Genomic DNA, 18,907 nt, shown 5'->3' on the forward strand with positions numbered 1-18,907 from the left:
TCTGAAAAACTGGTGAAAACTGGAGGAAGTCTTGGGTAAAGGGTGTATGGGAACTTCCCATAGTATTTTTGTATCTTTCCTGCAAATCTAAAATTATTCCAAAATAAAACATTTAAAAGAAAGATACTGGTGAAGAAATGCCAAAATGTGTACTGAATCAAGTACAATGTTGCTTAGATTTACAAAGATGAAGAAGCCACACTTCCACAGAAAGGGGTTTTGGGGAGAGTGGTGGGTGGGAGAACCCATGACCTGAATTCTCTTTCCATTTTGGACTTTTGTCCCATTGCTCATTTTTGGACTAGACAAAAAATAAGCTAAAATGCTTCATTTTAATTTCTTAAACTTCAGCAATCCAATGTAACTTACAAATAGAGTTAGTTTACGTTTTTGCTTTTCTTTGTGCCCAACTAATTTTTAAAAATTTTTTATATTTAATTTTTGTGGGTATGTAGTAGGTGTATATATTTATGGGGCACATGAGATGTTTTGATATAGGCATGCAATGTGTAATCACATCATGGAAGATGGGGTATTTATCCCCTCAATCATGTATCCTTTGTGTTACAATCCAATTATACTCTTTTAGTTATTTTTACATGTACAATTAAATTATTGTTGTCTATAGTCTCCCTGTTATGCAATTAAATACTAGGCCCCATTCACTCATTCTAACTATTTTTTGTACCCATTAATCATCCTCACCTACCCCCACCCTCCACTACCCTTCCCAGCCTCTGCCAACTAATTTTTGACAAAGGCACAAAAGCAATTTAATGAAAAAATAATAGCCTTTTCAACAAATAGTGCTCGAGCAATTGGACATCTGTATATAAAACAGTGAACCTCTAAATTTCATACCTTATATAAAATTAACTCAAAATAGATCACAGATTTAAATATAAAAAGTAAAATTATAAAACTTTTAGAAAAAATAGGAGAAGATCTTTAGGATCTAGGACTTGACAGTGAGTTCTTAGTCTTTAAAAAAATCCTTTTGAGTATTTTATTCAAATAATAATGAAGTATTCAGAAAAACAAAGAATTATCAGCAGTCACCATGTGCACATTGACTGCATGTCCTGGATTTTCTGATTCAGTTTCTCTTTCAATTATTTTATTCTACTTTCCCACTAGGTGTCTTATGCCTAGAATAAATGCACTGCATTGTTCCATATAATTATGGGTTATACCAATTTTGAACCTAATTGAAAAAGGAGGTAAAACCTAAGTAACTAGATATTTTTAGAATCTGAAAAATATTTTGAATAGACATATTTCTCCAGATTTGGTTTCAAAGGCAGAAAGTGAGACAGTCATCATCATTACGAAATAATACATGATAACAGACGTCTTAAAATTATCCAATATTGATTGGAAAACGTTTTTTGAAAGGTACAATTAAGCTACTCAAATATTTTAAGATTTTCATGAGCTAAATTTTAGTGCTAAGAGCAGGTTGTTGCATTTAATGTTTAAAACAGATATCTTCTGGACTGTAGGATGATGATTAAGGGATAACATTAGCTTTAGGAGAAGAGATTTTAGTATAGCTGTTCCTCAATTTATGATGAGATTAACCTATCATAAAGTCGGAAAATTCTAAGTCAGACCATTGTAAGTCAGAGACCATCTGTGTTATCAAATTGTTTCTTTGGTCACGTCAGTTAGCTTTGGACGCCACAGCTATTTTTTTTTTTTTTGGAACATTTCTGGATTTTTAAAAATTAAATCAAAATTGTATATTTTGATCATGTACAACATGTTTTGAAATATATAGTCTTGAGGGTACGGCTGAATTGAGCTAATTAACATGTGCATTACTTCACCGTTAGCTTTTTTTTTTTTTTTTTTTTGTGGTGAGAACACTTAAAATCTACTCTCTTAGCAATTTTCGAGGTCTTTTTTTCTTTTTAGTTCATGCATTTTCCTAAAATACTCTTGGACTACTTAGGGTTTTATCCTTCAGGTGGAACTTAGCAATTCTTTTTCTCATGGGGTTTTTAATAAAACTAACATAAATAAAACTTTGATGAAAACAAGTTCCTCTTTTATCTTATTAATATTTTTCAATTTGTACATTTGCAAGCATAAAATATCTTCTTTCACTTGTTAGGGGAGATAGGGAAATCTGGAGTTGGCAAGAAGCAATTAAATTCAGAATGTCCTGTGTAAATGATTTACCAACTGTAGTGCAGATTAACAGACCTGCCTGCCATGGGAAGCTGTTTAGTAATCTACAGTCTTTGAAAGTACTTGCCAATACCTGGTTCTAAGAATGCATCTTGATGTTTCATAGTCTAGGAGTTACTCCAAGGTTCAGCAATATAGCCCACAAGCCAAATATGCAGCCTCTTATTATAAATAAAGTTTTATTGGAACATAATCATGTTTATTCATTTGAATATTGTCTAAGGCTACTTCTCCACTACAATGGCAGTTTGAGTAGCCACAGCAGAGATTGTATGGTTGACAACGCCTGAAATATTTTCTGTCTGACCCTTTGCATAAAACCTTTGCAGAGCACCACCTACCCTCCATCCCCCATCTAGTCAAAGACAGTGACTTGGTTATCTCCTTGGGTTACTGAATCTGGAATCTGATACACTTTGCAATTGCAAGGATTAGTGGACAACGGAAGTCCTGTGGGCTCATGATAGAGCTTTTTGATTTGTTTTCTTTATTGGAAGGTACTGTGTTTATATAATAAAAATTATAATAAAACACAATTATAATAAAAATAATAAAATTATTTAAAGATTAATTATAATAAAAAATTAATGGAGGTACTCTGTTTATAAGAAAGTCATTTTTTGTAAGCTATCTAAAGTTGTTAAAACTAATTTGCAGTATAAAAACCATTTAGGAATATATACAGGTTCAATGCTACATGCTTTAATTATCTCTAAAATTCTTGTTCCAAAACTTTTTTAATTTCAGAGGAAAAATCTTAGCAATTCCTTTATTGTTGGGGTTTTAGGTCTGTGAGTTGGCGGTGATTCTGTGTCTGATACTGTGTTACTATTCCCTAGCTTTGTTGGTGTTAGGCCAGTGAAGAATGGGGCCCAATTGGCAACTTGGCATACCTGCTGCCTGCTGGCAGGCTTATTAAAGCACAGATTGCTGGGCACCACCCTCAGAGGTTTTGATTCACAAGCATAGATGAGCTCAAGAATTTGCATTTCCAGGAAGTTCCCAAGTGACATGTTGATCCCAATGCTACCCTTGAGAACCTATGTAGTAGATGATTAGCACTGCCATTTCCCAAGCTTGGGGTTTGTGAAGAAGAGTTATTACTATCCCTGTTTTATAGATGAGGAAACTGAAGCAAAGAGACTTCAGTAAATTGCCTGAGGTTTCATAGCTAGGAAATGGCTAGCTATGTGTTGGGATTGGCTTCAAACCCAGGCAATCCATGGGATATTTTAGAGTAAAAATAAAAATGAAAACCACTACAATGAAAACCACCACACACAGTGGTGTACTGGCAAATGTTTAACAATCAGCTCTTTAAAACAAAACAAAAAGCCCAGATTTGAAGCATTCGCATGGCATAGATACTCCCACCACGGTCTATTTCAAGGTCCCAGGGGAATGTCTTTGAAGCCCTGAACTGGGGAGAGATGCACATAGCTCCTGAGCTAGTGCATGCCAGCTCCAGCTCACCACTAGATATGTGCCAAGGTTACCACACTCCAATTAAACGAGTTCACAAGGCTGCAGAACCTAGGACCTGGCAGTGGAATCTCAGTTATGTCAGCTGTTCCTTCCCTCATGTAACAATGAATGAGCAATAATTGAAACCAACACTCATGCTTGAATGCCCAACACGAGTAGAATTTTGGACATCCTGATATGTGGGTAATGGCTTGCATAAACACTGCTCTTCTGGAGCATGACAGGTTTTCAAAATTCTGCTTAAGATTCCTGACCATGAGATATTGTAATTAGTAGATGGTATCTAGTAAATCAGGTGCCAGGTGCCATAATTCTGTGTGGCCAGGCTAACCCATCATTGGTGTTTTGAAAGAATTAATGCTACTGCATCTATTTCCTATTCCTAATGTCCCTCAGGCCCGTATAGTACCGTTAGCAGTCTGGCAGGCCTTTATTTAGGGCAACTGAGAGATTTTATCTTGGGAATGTTTAACCTTGTACAGTCTTTCTCTCCAGCTCACTATTGAACAGATAGGAAACTCCAGTCTACAAATCATGTGGATTATTTTGGGTTATCTTTAGGTAAATACAATAAAATTAAAGAACTAGGCTGGGTACAGTGGCTCACGCCTCTAATCCCAGCACTGTGGGAGGCCGAAGTGAGAGGATTGCTTGAGCCCAGGAGTTCAAGAGCAGCTTGGGCAACATAGTGAGACCACCATCTCAAAAAAATTAGAAAAGAAAAAGAACTAATATGAAGGTGGATATCTATAGTCTGCAAGCACAATCAATGTTATTTAATGGATATAATGGAAGATTTAAGTCTTAATTAAAGTGATAAGCTCAGTAAACAAACCGAATGGCTTTTGTGGCTCATGACATTGGACTATGATGAGAAAAGTGACATACTCCCCACCTTCATTGATCTTACAGAATCAAGTCAAATAAATACAGTGCAGTGTATGTTCAAAAATATATGTATGTGTATGTATAGAAGTAATACAGATTGGAGTGACAATTCTGTCTAATAGGTTAGGAAAGATTTCATAAAGAAGATGAAACTTGACCACAAAATAGTATAAAATTAATGTCTGCATATTGTAGAAGTCATAATAGCTGGTGATTCAGGAACTTTTTATTGTAGCAAAATATGTAGCATAAATTTTATCATTTTAACTGCTTTGAAGTGTCCACTTCTGTGTCATTAAGTGCATTCACATTGTTTGGTATCCATCACCGCTATGCATTTCCAGAACCTTTCCATCTTTCAAAGTGAAACTCTGTAACCACTAAACACAAACTCTTTCCATTTCCTCCTCCTCACAGACCCTGATAACCACCATTCTACCTTCTGTCTTTATACATTTGACTACTCTGCATACCTCATATCTTATATAAGTGAAATCATACAGTATTTGTTTTTTGTTCTTTTGTGCCTAACTTATTTCACTTTAAAATGATGCCTTCGGGGTCCATCTATGTCATTACATGTGTCAGAATTTCCTTCCTTTTTAAGTCTGAATAATATTCCATTGCATGAATATAACCCTTTTCTAAATATATTCATTCATTCATTGATGGACACTTGGGTTGCTTCCGCATTTTGGCTACATGCTGCTATGGACATGGTTGTACAGTATCTTAGCCTATGATTTTAGTTCTTTTGGGGGCATATAGCTAAAAGTGAAATTGTTGGATCATATGGCAATCTATTTTTAGTTTTTTTGTTTGTTTGAGATGGAGTTTCGCTCTTGTTGCCCAGGCTGGAGTGCAGTGGCACGAGCTCAGCTCACTGCAACCTTCACCTCCCAGGTTCAAGCAATTCTCCTGCCTCAGCCTCTTGAGTAGCTGAGATTACAGGCGAGTACCATCACATTCAGCTAATGTTTTGTATTTTTATTAGAGACCTCAGGTGATCCACCCACCTCTGCCTCCCAAAGTGCTGGGATTACAGGTGTGAGCCACTGTGCCCGGCCTATTTTTAGATTTTTTTTTTTTTTTTTTTTTTTGCCATACTGTTCTCCACAGCACCTACATCATTTTCTGTTCCCATCAACAATGCACAAGGGTTGGTTCAAGGACATTTTTAACCCAAGTCATTTTGTCTGCTCTAGCCAGCTCCTCAGAATGCCTCGACTCAGTGCAGAAATGGTTGTTTTGACAGCAAATTGCTCCAGAGAACAGGACATGTACTGTTGAAATCATATAGTGCCTTAGTAAGAATTTGTACACACCTAGGGATTTATGAGTCATCATTTAAGGTCACAAAGTAGGGCAAAATGTTATGTTATGTCTTATTGTTGCCAAAAAGTCTTTGCATTGTGCTGACAATTGGTGTCTGTTAGCAGTCATTGGAACCATATTTCCCAGTATTATTTTTCTGTTAAAATATGAGCTATGACATTATCTAATCTTTCTTTCAAAACATGTTGGCAATGGCCAAAAACCAAGTGATGAATCAAAAAGTGACTGACAAGTCTTGGAAAATTATTACTGGTGAAATGATCACTTACTATGCATTTAAGGTTTTTCCATGTCTTTTCATGGCCTTGATAGCTCATATCTTTTTTGCACTGAATAATATTCTTACTGATATTTTTAAGATCCTTTTTGTCATTGCATAGACTAGTTTCTAGAATTCTTGTCTGTTCCATCTGCTTTTCCTGGCCCCGTACTACTACTATTAAGCAGGAAAGCTGTTAAATAGCTTTAGCGTGTGATAAAGTATCTTTCATTATTTTTTAAAATATTCTTTGTCATTCTCTTATGTTTACTCTTCCAGATGAACTTACTTTTTTTCTTTCTTTCCTTCCTTCCTTTCTTTGTTTTGTTTCTTTCTTTCGCTCCTTATGCTTGGGACTGTGGACACACATTCTTCTTAGACCATAGGGTCACTCTCAGGGTGTGCTGAAGTTATTGCTGTCAGATGCATCTGCCATACAGGGGGTAGGGGAGGCAGGATGAAGGTCTGCTTGTTTTGTTTGTTTACGGCGGGGGCAGCGGGGACAGGGTCTCGCTCTGTCACCTAGGCGGGAGTGCAGTGGCGTGATCTCAGGTCACTGCAGCCTCTACCTCCCGGGTTCAAGTGATTCTTGTGCCTCAGCCTCCCGAATAGACAGGATCACAGGCGTGTGTCACCATGCCCAGCTAATTTGTGTAGTTTTAGTAGAGACAGGGTTTCGCTATGTTGGCCAGGCTGGTCTTGAACTACTGGCTTCAAGTGATCCTACTTCCTTATCCTCCCAAATGCTGGGATTACAGGCATGAGCCACCACACCCAGCCCCATTTTACTCTTAACTGTCACTTACAGACTGTGGATTCCAGTGTGATTTAGAGAAACGTAAAGGGAAGTGGAAATAGAACTTTAAAAGGAGAATTATATCTTTCAAATTATTGTCAAATATAAAAGGCTATTAAAACCATATGAAAGTCAGTATGCTGCAAAAGCCAGATTACCAAGCAAAGCCATCAAGCATTAAAGGAAACAAAGAAGAACCAAAAAAATAGAAAGTACATAATGATATGGCAGGGGTAAGATCAATTATTAGTTATAACATTAAATAGAAATTGGAAATACTTCACTAAAATTAGATTTTTTGAACAATTCAACCTGATCATTACTAGAGGGACACATAATATAAAATATACAGAAAGTTTAAATGGGAAGGATGGACAAAGTTTATTTAATCACTTGCAAGCGGAAAGGGAAGAGATGATATCAGATAAAGCAAAACAAAAAGTATTAAAAGGAATGAAAAGGGTCATTTTTATAATGATCAAAACTAAATGTATAACTATTACAAACTCTTTTGTGATAAATCTCATTGTTCCAAAACATACTGATTACAACCTAAATGTCCCAAAAGAAGAATGGTTAAATGTATTGTGGTATATCTGTGTGGTAGTCTTATTTGTAATGATTAAGAATGGTATTGTTGAAATTTCTTTGTTTATCAAAAATTAGTGATACATTGTTGATCGAAAAACCATACTGCAGATAGTGTGAATATTATTCTCCTACTTTGATTAAAGTAGAACCAAAAATGTTAACAAGGGTTATCTCTCAGTGATGTAACTGGAGTCAATTTAAATATTTTCAGCTGTACTTTTAACTTTTTCCTATAGTTTAGTTAAATGATAGTAAATTATCATTATACCCAAATATCTACTGCCTCGCCCACTGGAAGAACTATAGTTTCATGCATCATTGACTCACCTAGGCCATGTGACTTGTTTTGGCCAATAAAACGTGAGTGAGCTAACCTGTACCACCTACAAGCAAAAGCTCTAAGAACCATCCCATGGTTCTGCAATGGCTCTTTGCCCTGCCTCTCCTGGGGGCTGTTTGTTAAGCCTGGAATGAAGAGGACTCAAGGTAGGTCTGCAGCTGACTTAAAGGACATGTAAATGAGCTAAAAATAAACCTTTCTTGTAAGCCTCTTGGAAGCAGAGAGACGGGGCCCTAACCTACTGGTGCCTTGATTTATCAGCCTTCAGGACTGTGAGAAAGACATTTGGGGCTTGGTTGTGTCACATTACAACTTAGCTCAGGGTAAGTGGTCCCCAATCTTAAGTGTTTTTCTGGACACATGCAATTTATGATGCCTTTGAACAGCAAGTTCTAGAAGTCTTCCCTACCAGCTTTTGCTTTAATTAGGTCCCTGGGTCATAAATCTGAGATTTATGCCACTCAATGAAAATGCAAATGTTATAGCACTTAGCAATACTTATAGTGTTCCCACTGTTATAAAGGAAGAATCAGATAGAAAAATTAGATGTTCAGCTCTCTCGTTTTGCTGTTATTTTCAGCCACAATACTTTTCTCGTTGAGTATAGTAATTATGTTGGTGTTGACTTTAAAATTTATGTCCTTTCTTTGGTTTGGAATATTGTTTAGGCAATTTCCGAAAATGTTTTTTCATAGAGATGACTTTTTTTTTATGTTATAGCAGTTCCTACACTCTAGGAATAAAGAATAACCTTCTCTCAGAGTTTAGACTTACTTTTATAATGCATTTGAAAAAGAGCAGGTGGTCAAACACTTGATTGAAAATTGGTTGGAATAATCTTTAACGGGCATCTCATTCAACTTTATATTAAGTACTTGAAACCCTTTCTGTTAAAAAAATAACAAAAATTCATAGAAACAACAACAATAACCTCAAAAACAATTCTTGGAATGAATTAAGTTCTCTTATTTTTCTTCATTTTGCTATTATTCAACATATTTAAACTGTAGTTCAACTGAAATGTTGCCCTTTTATCATAAACAAGTTATCCTGAAAATGTCATTTTAAATTAAAACAAAAATCAAGGTGTTAGCATTGATGTTAATGAAAAAAGTACAGTTTTTTAAATGAAAAAATCCAGCAGAGGAAATATACCTTGGATTGAATTTACTTCCAAATGGATTTCAGTTTAATGAGTTAGGTTGTTACAACCTCATCCCTTGGGAGCACTTGAACGCATCACAAAAGTACCTCCTTTTTGGCTCAAGAGTCAGCATCTACTTGTAAAACATCTTGGACCAGAAAGCTAAGTACTTCAAATCAAGGATCCGAGCAGTATCTGTACATTCTGTTTGCTGGCACCACAGCTTGGCATCAGAAACTTTACTCACTTATTAGAATGCCTTCATAAAACAAAAAGATTAGATGATCATCTATCAAGTGGAGGTTTATTACTACCTTTTGCCAATAATGAATGGAACTATCTCTAGCTCACAGAAGAGATATACAGCGCTTTCCATTTCTGTTTGTCCAAAGACTAGTTTTGTTTCAAGAGAAAGTCTCCCAGTTTGGAGGGAAAGTAGCTTTCATTTTTCCTGCGGTGACAGTGAAGTTGAAATTTTAAGACTGGATTACAAGTTCTATTCACTAGAATGTCCAGTTCTCACAGTTTATAAAAATTCTCCCTATAATTATTGGGATTGTTCTTTTAGGTATCCTCTATAAACAGGTGACCATTAAAATCCTGAATAACACATTCAGGGTGACATAATCCATTATAAAAAATATAACTATAGGACCATATAAAATTTCATTTACTGGCACATGTGAAATTTACATGATCTTCAAGGATCTGATTAATATATCTGTATCATTACCATAGTCTATTAAACATTTACATCTCCAGCCTAGATTTCCCTGAGCTCCAGACCTACGTTTCCAAGAGTTTGTCTCCAATTGAATGTCTTCAGCAATGTCTCTAACCACAGTCATGACTTTCCCATGGATCTTGGATTTCCTTTGACCATTTCTTGCTCAGAATGCCAGAGACCTAAGATTTAGCCTCAACCCTGCCTCCCCCACCATGTCCAGTCACAGGACACAGGACTCAGTGTCGGAATTTCTGCCAGCACTCTCCCATCCTCTCCTGAGTCCTGATTGGGCCCTCCTCATCTTCTTTACTTCCCCACTTGGAGTCTCCCCACAGCTGCCAAAATCACCCTTTAGTAACACAAATCTGGTTACGTCTCGATGGCTTCTCATGCTTATGATAAAAATCAAAATGCCAATGTCTTTGTCCACTTGTGCTTCTATAACAGAATACCCAAGACTGGGTAAGTTATAAAGAACATAAATTTCTTTCTCACAGTTCCGAAGGCGGGGAAATCAAGGCACCAGAAGGTTAGGGCCCTGTCTCTCTGCTCCCAAGAGGCACTTCAAATGCTGCATTCTCTGGAGAGGAGGAACCTCATGTCCTAATATGGCAGGAAAGCAGAAAAGAGAGAACACACTCCCACAAGCTGTATTAGTCAATTCTCATGCTGCTAATAAAGACATACCCAAGAGCACCTAATTTATAAAGGAAAGAGGTTTAATTGACTCACAGTTCTGCATGGCTGGGGAGGCCTTAGGAAACTTATAATCATGGCAGAAGGGGAAGCAAACACTTCCTTCTTCACATGTCAGCAGCAAGGAGAAATGCTAAACAAAAGAGGGGAAAGCCCCTTACAAAACCATCAGGTCTGACCTCTCATGAGGACAGGATGAGGGTAACCGCCCCCATGATCAAATTACTTCCCATCTGGTTCCTCCCATGACATGGGGATTATGGGAACTACAATTCAGGATGAGATGTGGGTGGGAACACAACCAAACCATATCACAAGCTGTTTATATAGTGGCACTAACCTAGTCACAAGGGCTCCACCCTCATGACCTAAACACCTCCCATTAGGCCTCACTTCCCAATACTGTTGCATTGAGGTTAGGTTTCTAACAAATGAATTTTGGTGCACATATTCAGCCCATAGCAACTGTCGTGGCCTACAAGGTCCTGCAGGGACTGACCTCTGCATTTCTTTGACCACCATATCGCCATATCTCTGACTCTAGTCATATTGGCTACCACTCGTCTGCTGATTATGTCACGCCAGACACCCTGGTATCTAGTAAACTCCTCATCCTTTGGACCTCAGCTCTAACTCCCAGATCCATTAGTTCACCTCAGTCACTGTCTTCATAATGCCCACATATCTCCATCTTTTTTTGTTTACCTGATTCAGTGTCTCACCCTTTGGACTGAAGTTCAAGTCTCACTTTTTTGTGGCCTAAAAATTGATTTCTGTTTCTTGCGAGCAGCTTTCCTTCCCAACCTGTGCTAACAAGCCTACACAAGTGTTCTGGTGTTCTGTACTTCCTCCAAGAAGATATTAGCATTAAGATGGGTGTTAGAATGTGACCTTCTTCTTGTAAGAGGATAAAGTTCACTTTAATTGTCTATCTTTTGGGAAATATTATTTTTTAAGCTTTTGATATTATACCATAGTGCTTACCTTTTAACATTTTTTAGCATAGCTGTGTTGGAGACAAGGCCAATTTAAGAGTTTCTCTCTTTTAACCTTAATACTAACAATGCAAACCTTCCTTACATGAATCCAAGTAAAAAAATTGGAGTGGCTGTTGGCTGTGCATAAGTGAAGGAACTCCATTTACTCCTGCTCTAAGATAACCTGTCAATCTGTAGATGTTTGCGAGCATGTTGGTTGTTGAGAGTCACATGTAGGCATGCTATAGTTTTAAGGTACAAATAACTGTGGATATATGTATTCCTTGATCCTTCACAAATGCTGGATCACAGGATGCACACAATGTGTTTAACATAATGCATTAAATCTTTTGTAACTGACTACTTTGTGTTGGATTTAACCATCACATACATGACATAGCTAAACTAAACTGAAGACAAACATGGACCGAGCTCTTATTCTAGTCCATTGGGTAGGAGAGATTATGTTTCCAGAGGAGAATCTGGCGTCTTTGGCATTAGGGTCTCAAATATAGCATTATAATCTGCTTTAAAACAAAGAAAATGCAAGAGGAGAGAATATGACTTTCGTACATGATTTCTTCCCATTTTGCTTGTTGACAGTCCTTTTTTTTTTTTTTTTACATACTAACACTTTCATCTTCCACCTTAAAATCTAGAGGAAGAAGTATTTCCTAATGTGTCAGAGTTCTTCCTCTCACTAACACAAATTAATATTTCATCCTAAAGATAATGATTTTAATTTGACTTTTAATTACCTACATGAGGCTTGTTTGTTTTGCTTTTAGGTGGTTTTGACACCCTCAATATTGCCTGCTCTTTTTTAGTCAAACCTGATTCATGAAATGGAATGAAGCTGAAAAATCATCTACTTCTTTGTTTGTGGATTTGAGAGAAGACTGGGATGGTCTTAAGTGCATAAAACTAGACTCTAACTGCAGCGATGAGTTCAGATGAGAAGGGCATTTCTCCTGCTCATAAAACATCCACTCCAGCCCATAGAAGTGCCTCCTCTTCAACATCCTCCCAAAGGGACAGTAGGCAGGTAAGAGAAGAGCATTAAGTGCCTTTGGTTGTTTTATGCAAATGCAATACCGTTGAGATAGGATGGGGTTGCTAATTAATTCTGAAATTTTGGTGTAAAGTCTTTTATTCCAAGTGAAAAATCGTTATTTTCTGTAGATACCTTCGTTGATGTCATGAAGCTCCCACTGTTGCTTCTCTGTGGTTTAGGACTCTTTTTTAGAAGGCAGACACAGAAGGCTGGTAGGGTGGCTATGGGAAGCCCTGCCGTCTTTTTCTCCCTGCACCTGGAGGGGAAGCCAACATCAAGAACTTGAACACTCTTCTCTTCATTCATGGAGGTGGAAAGGGAACTATGAACCCTGCAAAGGACGTCTTCCTATAAGGCTGTCACTGGGCTGCCAAGCACTAACTCTGTTTGGTATTTTGTGGAATCTGGTAACAGCTAGATTCGGGAATTAGGTTACAGATAAAATTGTAATACCAGGAATTAAGAGCTGTGAGAACCCAAACAATGTTTACAGGCAACAGAGAAAGTAAATGGTTATTACTTAATCATGGTAGAAAACGCCCATGGTCCCATTTGAGCCAATTTTGCAAGTTATTTTTGTTATGTCATTACTGTTGAAGTGGCAATTCTGCTGGCAGGGTTATGTGAGCATTCATCGTATGAATGTTCTTCATTGTCAAAACAGGTTGTTATTTCAGCCAGCACAGGTCTAAGCATAATTATTTTCCATCATAATTTGTCTTGTGATAGTATCTTGGTTGTGTAACTGGAAATTCCCAATAAGTAGGTGTTATTACCTTTTTATAAAAGCTTTCCGTTTTGGCAACTTTCAATTAGTAAGAATCATGCAGGTTCTCCTTCACCCTCTCCACCCCTCACCCCGTTTTATGTTTGCAAAGCATATTACCTAGTTTCTAGGAGTGTGAGCATCAGTCATTCGATTGGCCATCATATAGACATGGGTCTTGAGACAGCCACTTCCATATATGAATTCATTTTCAATAGTGCAAATACACTGCTGGGGATGCTTTTTAGGAAACCCTCCCAACACTCTCTCTCCCTTTTTAGCAAGAAATTCCAGGAGAATCTGTAAGAATCCAGGGGTGCTAATGTGTATATCTTTCACAGATCCGAAGGCGGGTGTTTCTACTCCAGGGTCTTGGGGAACTTTTGATACTGGTGTCTTTCGTTGTTGAGTTCAAAGACGACACCTATATTCGGTTCTTTAGAAGTAGTCATGCCATTAAATCTGTGATTACACACAGTTATAATATTTATTGTATTGCACTTACAGAGTCAAAGAAAGTAAGAGTACCAGGAATGGAAGCACTTTTATATTAAATAACTACTATATTCTGAGATGCTTTCTAAGTTTGCAAATTTAGTCTACCTTTGCCTGCCCTGCTGTTCTTTCTGGTTATGGCTCCTCCATTTTTCCCTTCCCTGGGCATTTAAACAGAGAGAGAGTCATTGTAAGCAGCATGACCTTCCTGACTGCTGGGAAGAAGGAAGCAGTTGACCCGCTCACCCTGGAGAATTGTGGCAAATGGGAAAGACGGATGACTCCTGTAGAAACATCTATCATGTTGTTATTCTGCCTGTTGCACCCGAGCTCCAGGATGGGCACGCAAAGCAACAGGGAAACACTGAGACCCTGGTGTGCCGGAGGGAGTGTGAAGGTGGAATGTGTGACTCCTCACTGGCTTGTGAATGGAAAGTTTTATGATGGGAATGAAGGGAGCACGTCTGTACATTGATAATGAGTTCTAGCAAAGTAAGAGACACTTTTCAAAGGGTTATTATTCTTTAAGGAGAGAGTTTATTTTTACTCCTATTTATCTCAGCAGGTGGAAACTCTCCCAAAAACTTTCTTCCCTGGTTCCTTCCTGACTCCTGTTTTGTGCCTGTCTACCTCCCTCAGGGGAGAGAAGAATAGAAGAGATCAATTACAGTTCTGTTTTTCCTTCCTTATCTCAATCACTGCCTAAACCTCAGAATTAACTTGGGGAACTCAGATATTTTGAGTGATCATGTGATGTGATGTGATGTGATGTAGTGTTTTTTATGTGCATCTATTTTTGTGTGATAACTGTTTTCATAGTGAAGGGACATAGAGAAAGTGTGATAAATTTGGCTTCATTGAATCCTTTCCATTCTCCTGATTTGACTGACATCTATGCAGATGGTGCCAAATTGCAAACTCCAGCCCCATTTCTCTCCTAAATTAGGATCTAGCACATAGCTGAGAATACAGTGGTATCTTAATGCACATTGTTTGCCTTTCCTTCTCAAGTTCTAATCCTAGGTCACTAATGAATTGATTGAGCATTTCTACTTAAATGCACTACTGCTTGAGCAGTACCACTGTGTCTTAAATCAATACATATAAACCAGTTTACTATCAGGATAACCATTCTCTCAGAGACCCAGGGTCAATGTCTGTCTTTCTCCTTTGCTTCTCCCACATTCAATAGGTTAACAAGTCCTGTTGATCATTTCCTCCTTCATAATATTATCATTTCCTTCTCTTCCCACTGTCAGCTTCCTCGCCCAGCACTCATCACCTCTACCCAGGATCCTGCAGAGTGTGCTTGCCTCACTATCTCACTTTTGGCCTCACCATTTCAAGTGTCCTGAGTAGGGCAGATTCATGCTCAAAATCCATCAGACTCATTGTTACCTACACAATTAAGGCCACAGTTTCTTACTTGGAACCCCATGTCTAGCATAATCTGGTCCAGGCTTGTGTTCCATTTTCCTTCCAACCTCAACAGTCTTGTCTGATCATAGTCCTAAACTGCCCTATCTTTATCTCTACTTGCCTTTCCTGCATGGAATTCCCACCACCCTCCTCTCAACCCGATGCCTCCCTATGCATCAAAGACTGGCTCATATGACACTCCCACTGGCCACGCAAACCCACTTTACCCTCTCCTTTCTCTGAACTTTTATAGACCTTTCTGACAATATTTGACAGTTCTATATTGCTTATCTTTTTATGTACTGATCTCCTTATCTGTATTGTGAGCTCTCTTAAACAGATTATGTACTCTTAAGTCTTCAGAGACCAGCCTTGAACCTCAAATGTTTTAATATATCCTAGAGGATATGTTTTAAAGACCTGCAACAACATTAGTTTTGTGTTTTTATTACAAATTTTCCATTCCTGATTTATTTGTCCTTGTCTTCCTTACTCATGGATAAGTAAAACAAAGAACATCTGTGCATAATAGTAACTAGCTGTCCTTCCTGTCACTACATTAGGTAGCATAATTGGTAAAGAAGGGAGAGGAGCTAGGAAATAAAGTGACTCAGTGCCCCTGTGATCTCAGTAAGTGTTTCTTCACCAATGATAGCATCAAGATTCCTCTTAGTTATTTAACAAGTTAGAAGACTTTAATAATTGTTCCATTTGCATTTCACTAAATCTGATATGAGCTGTTAGAACATCTAGCAAAATTGGCTCTTTGTGTGTGTGATCAACTATGACTCATAAGCTGCAATAAACATATTAATATATGCCCTAAAACATTCAAAGAGGGAGCGTAAGGGTTATTGATGCAACACCTAGGACTTACCAATAAACCAGCATTCCCCAAATTGTGTGCCGAGGAATACTCGCCCCTTGAGATGTTGCATTAAGAGAGAGTTCTTCTGTCAAATAAGTTAGAGAAGTGCTAAACAAAATATCTTTTGCAATGTGCATTACAAAATTAAGGACACCGATAAGTCCCGAAGTAAGAACTTTTTATTTAACTGAGTAATTCTAGAATTTAGTAGACTGTGGAACTTTTTTCCCTGTAAGATTTGATTGTTACAAATTCAGATTCTTCCTTCCATGAAAAAATTGGAAGGTCTAGGGACATTGATCCCAGATTTCTGATGACAACAGTAGACTGGGCTCAATAATGGCTTCCAGTGTAGTTGGGATATTTACTCTTTGATCAGCTACAGTCTTCACCTGCCCTCAATACTTATTTATGTTGACTGACTTGCCCTTTAAAGCATTTGAATTTGTAAGCCCTGATCCTGGATGTCAGTAGGTCAGTCACAGTAATATTTAACTTACCAAGGGTGATTTCAACTTGGATTTTAAGAAAGCATCTTAAGTTTAACATGCCCAAAACTGAACTCTTAATTTCCCTCCCAAATCTACTCCTGCCCAGCTTACACTGCCTCAGTAAATGACAACTCCATTCTTTCATTTGGTCAGGAATCCAGGAATCATCCTGTTGGTTCTACCTTCAGGATATACCTGGAATCTGATGACTGCTTGCCACCTCTTCCTCCTCCACCTTGGTCTGAGCCACCGTCATTTCTCACCTGGACTATCGTCACAGTTTTTCAGTGGGTCTCCCTGCTTCTGTCCTTGCCCAACATACAGGTCATTCTTTACAGAGCAGTTGGAGTAATTCCTTCACAACCTAAGTCAGATTGAGCCACTCTTCTGCACCAAGCCCTCCAGTGACTTCCCATCTCTGTCCAAATGATATTGAATTGCTGACCATTGTCTACAAGGCCATTCATAATCCGGTTCTGCCTGACCCTCTGAGGGCATACCATGTTCCCTTTACGTGGTTCTCTCCAGTACATTCCTCAGATGTGCCAAGAACACACCCACCTCAGGGCCTTTGCACTTCTGGTCCCCTCACCCTCACCTGCTTTTCATCCAGCCATCCCCCGGTTTGTCACACACTTGGCTCAGTCTCCAAATGTACCCACTTTGGGCAGCCTTCTCTGCCCTTCTCTGCATGCACCCATCTCTCCTTGTCCACTTAGCTGGTTTGATTTTTCTTTAAAGCATTAATTACCACCTGGCATGTTATCGATCTGGTTTTGTATTTGTTTCCTGTTTATGTCTGTATCCCCTTCCTGTATTCCCTAACATTGAAATGTAAGCCCTATGAAAACAGGGTTTTATTTCACTCAATAATGTATTCCTAGCACCTTGTACAGTGCCTCACATTTGGTATGCTCAAGATGTACTAGAAGGAATAAATGAATGAATGAGAAGTTGGGATGGAGAGAAGATTGGGAACTCGGCTCCAGAGGTCTTGGTAGCTGTGAAGGAATAATCATGAGGTCAGGAGATGACAACAGGGAAAGAAGATGATATGGTTTGGAGTTCCAAGTCCCACAAGAGTGGATTTTGAGAGTAAATGAAGGATAGCCCAAAGGCAGCAGAGAGGACCTAAGAGAGCACAGTCCCTTCCTCTTGCTCCTGAGAGTGGACGTGTGATGGAATAAGTGGAATCATGTGAAGGACAAAAGTAGACAAAAGCAGAGAGTTGGGAGCATTCTTCTGCACAGGTGTTAAACATATTGGTGGGGGTGGGAGGTATCTCTTTATTTAATTTATGATTTTTTTTTAAATTGAAACGGCATCTTAGTCTGTCGCCCAGGCTGGAGTGCAGTGGTGCCATCTCAGCTCACTGCAGCCTTCGCTGCCTTGGCTCAAGCTATTCTCCTGCCTCAAGCTATTCTCCTGCCTCAGCTTCCAGAGTAGCTGGGACTACAGGCGAGCACCACCACGCCCAGCTAATTTTTGTAATTTTTTTTTGAGACGGAGTTTCGATCTTTTTGCCCAGGCTGGAGTGCAATGGCACAATCTCGGCTCACTGCAAACTCTGCCTCCCGGGTTCAAGCAATTCTTCTGCCTCAGCCTTCCAAATAGCTGGGATTACAGGTGCACCACCACGCCCGGCTAACTTTGTATTTTTAGTAGAGATGGGGTTTCACTATGTTGGCCAGGCTGGTCTTGAACTCCTGACCTCTGGTGATCACCTGCCTCGGCCTCCCAAAGTGCTGGGATTACAGGCGTGAACCACCATGCCCAGCCAATTTAGGTTATTTTTGAGACAGAGTCTCGCTTTGTCACCCAGGCTGGAGTGCAATGGCACAATTTCAGCTCTTTGCAACCTCCGCCTCCCAGGTTCAAGTAATTCTGACGCCTCAGCCTCCCGAGTAGTTGGGATTACAGGTTCCTGCTACCACATCTGGCTAATTTTTGTTCTTTTAGTAGAGACGGGGTTTCACTGCGTTCGCCAGGCTAGTCTCAAACTCCTGACCTCAAGTGATCCACCCACCTCAGCCTCCCAAAGTGCTGGGATTTTAGGCATGAGCCATCGCACCCAGCCTCTCTTTATTTTAAAAAGAAGGTTATTGCTTCCTGATCAGTATGTATTTTATGGTCACATTATATAATAAGGTCACTCAGTTTGTGACCCACTGACTGGATTTTGTTTCCATAATTACTTTTATGCTTACATTTCTTTCTTTCTTTCTTTCTTTTTGGAGACAGAGTTTTGCTCTTGTTGCCCAGGCTAGAGTGCAATGGTGTGATCAGCTCACTGCAACCTCCGCCACCCAGGTTCAAGCAATTATCCTGCCTCAGCCTCCTGAGTAACTGGGATTACAGACACCCACCACCACCCCCAGCTAAT

At 38.9% G+C, this 18,907-nt stretch overlaps 1 protein-coding gene across 4 annotated transcripts in view; it reads left to right on the forward strand.

Annotated features, from left to right (window-relative positions):
- The window catches only part of OSBPL6 (oxysterol binding protein like 6), a 209,065-nt gene that overhangs the window by 104,914 nt on the left and 85,244 nt on the right, over positions 1 to 18,907 (forward strand). For all 4 annotated transcript variants that reach the window (XM_030802339.1, XM_030802340.1, XM_030802341.1 and 1 more), the window contains exon 3: positions 12,259 to 12,476. In XM_030802339.1, the coding sequence (XP_030658199.1) occupies positions 12,375 to 12,476 (102 nt within the window). In that variant the 5' untranslated portion in view covers positions 12,259 to 12,374. The remainder of the gene's footprint in view (positions 1 to 12,258; positions 12,477 to 18,907) is intronic.

Source organism: Nomascus leucogenys, chromosome 22a, assembly GCF_006542625.1.
Source record: "Nomascus leucogenys isolate Asia chromosome 22a, Asia_NLE_v1, whole genome shotgun sequence".
Classification (NCBI taxonomy): Eukaryota; Metazoa; Chordata; class Mammalia; order Primates; family Hylobatidae; genus Nomascus; species Nomascus leucogenys.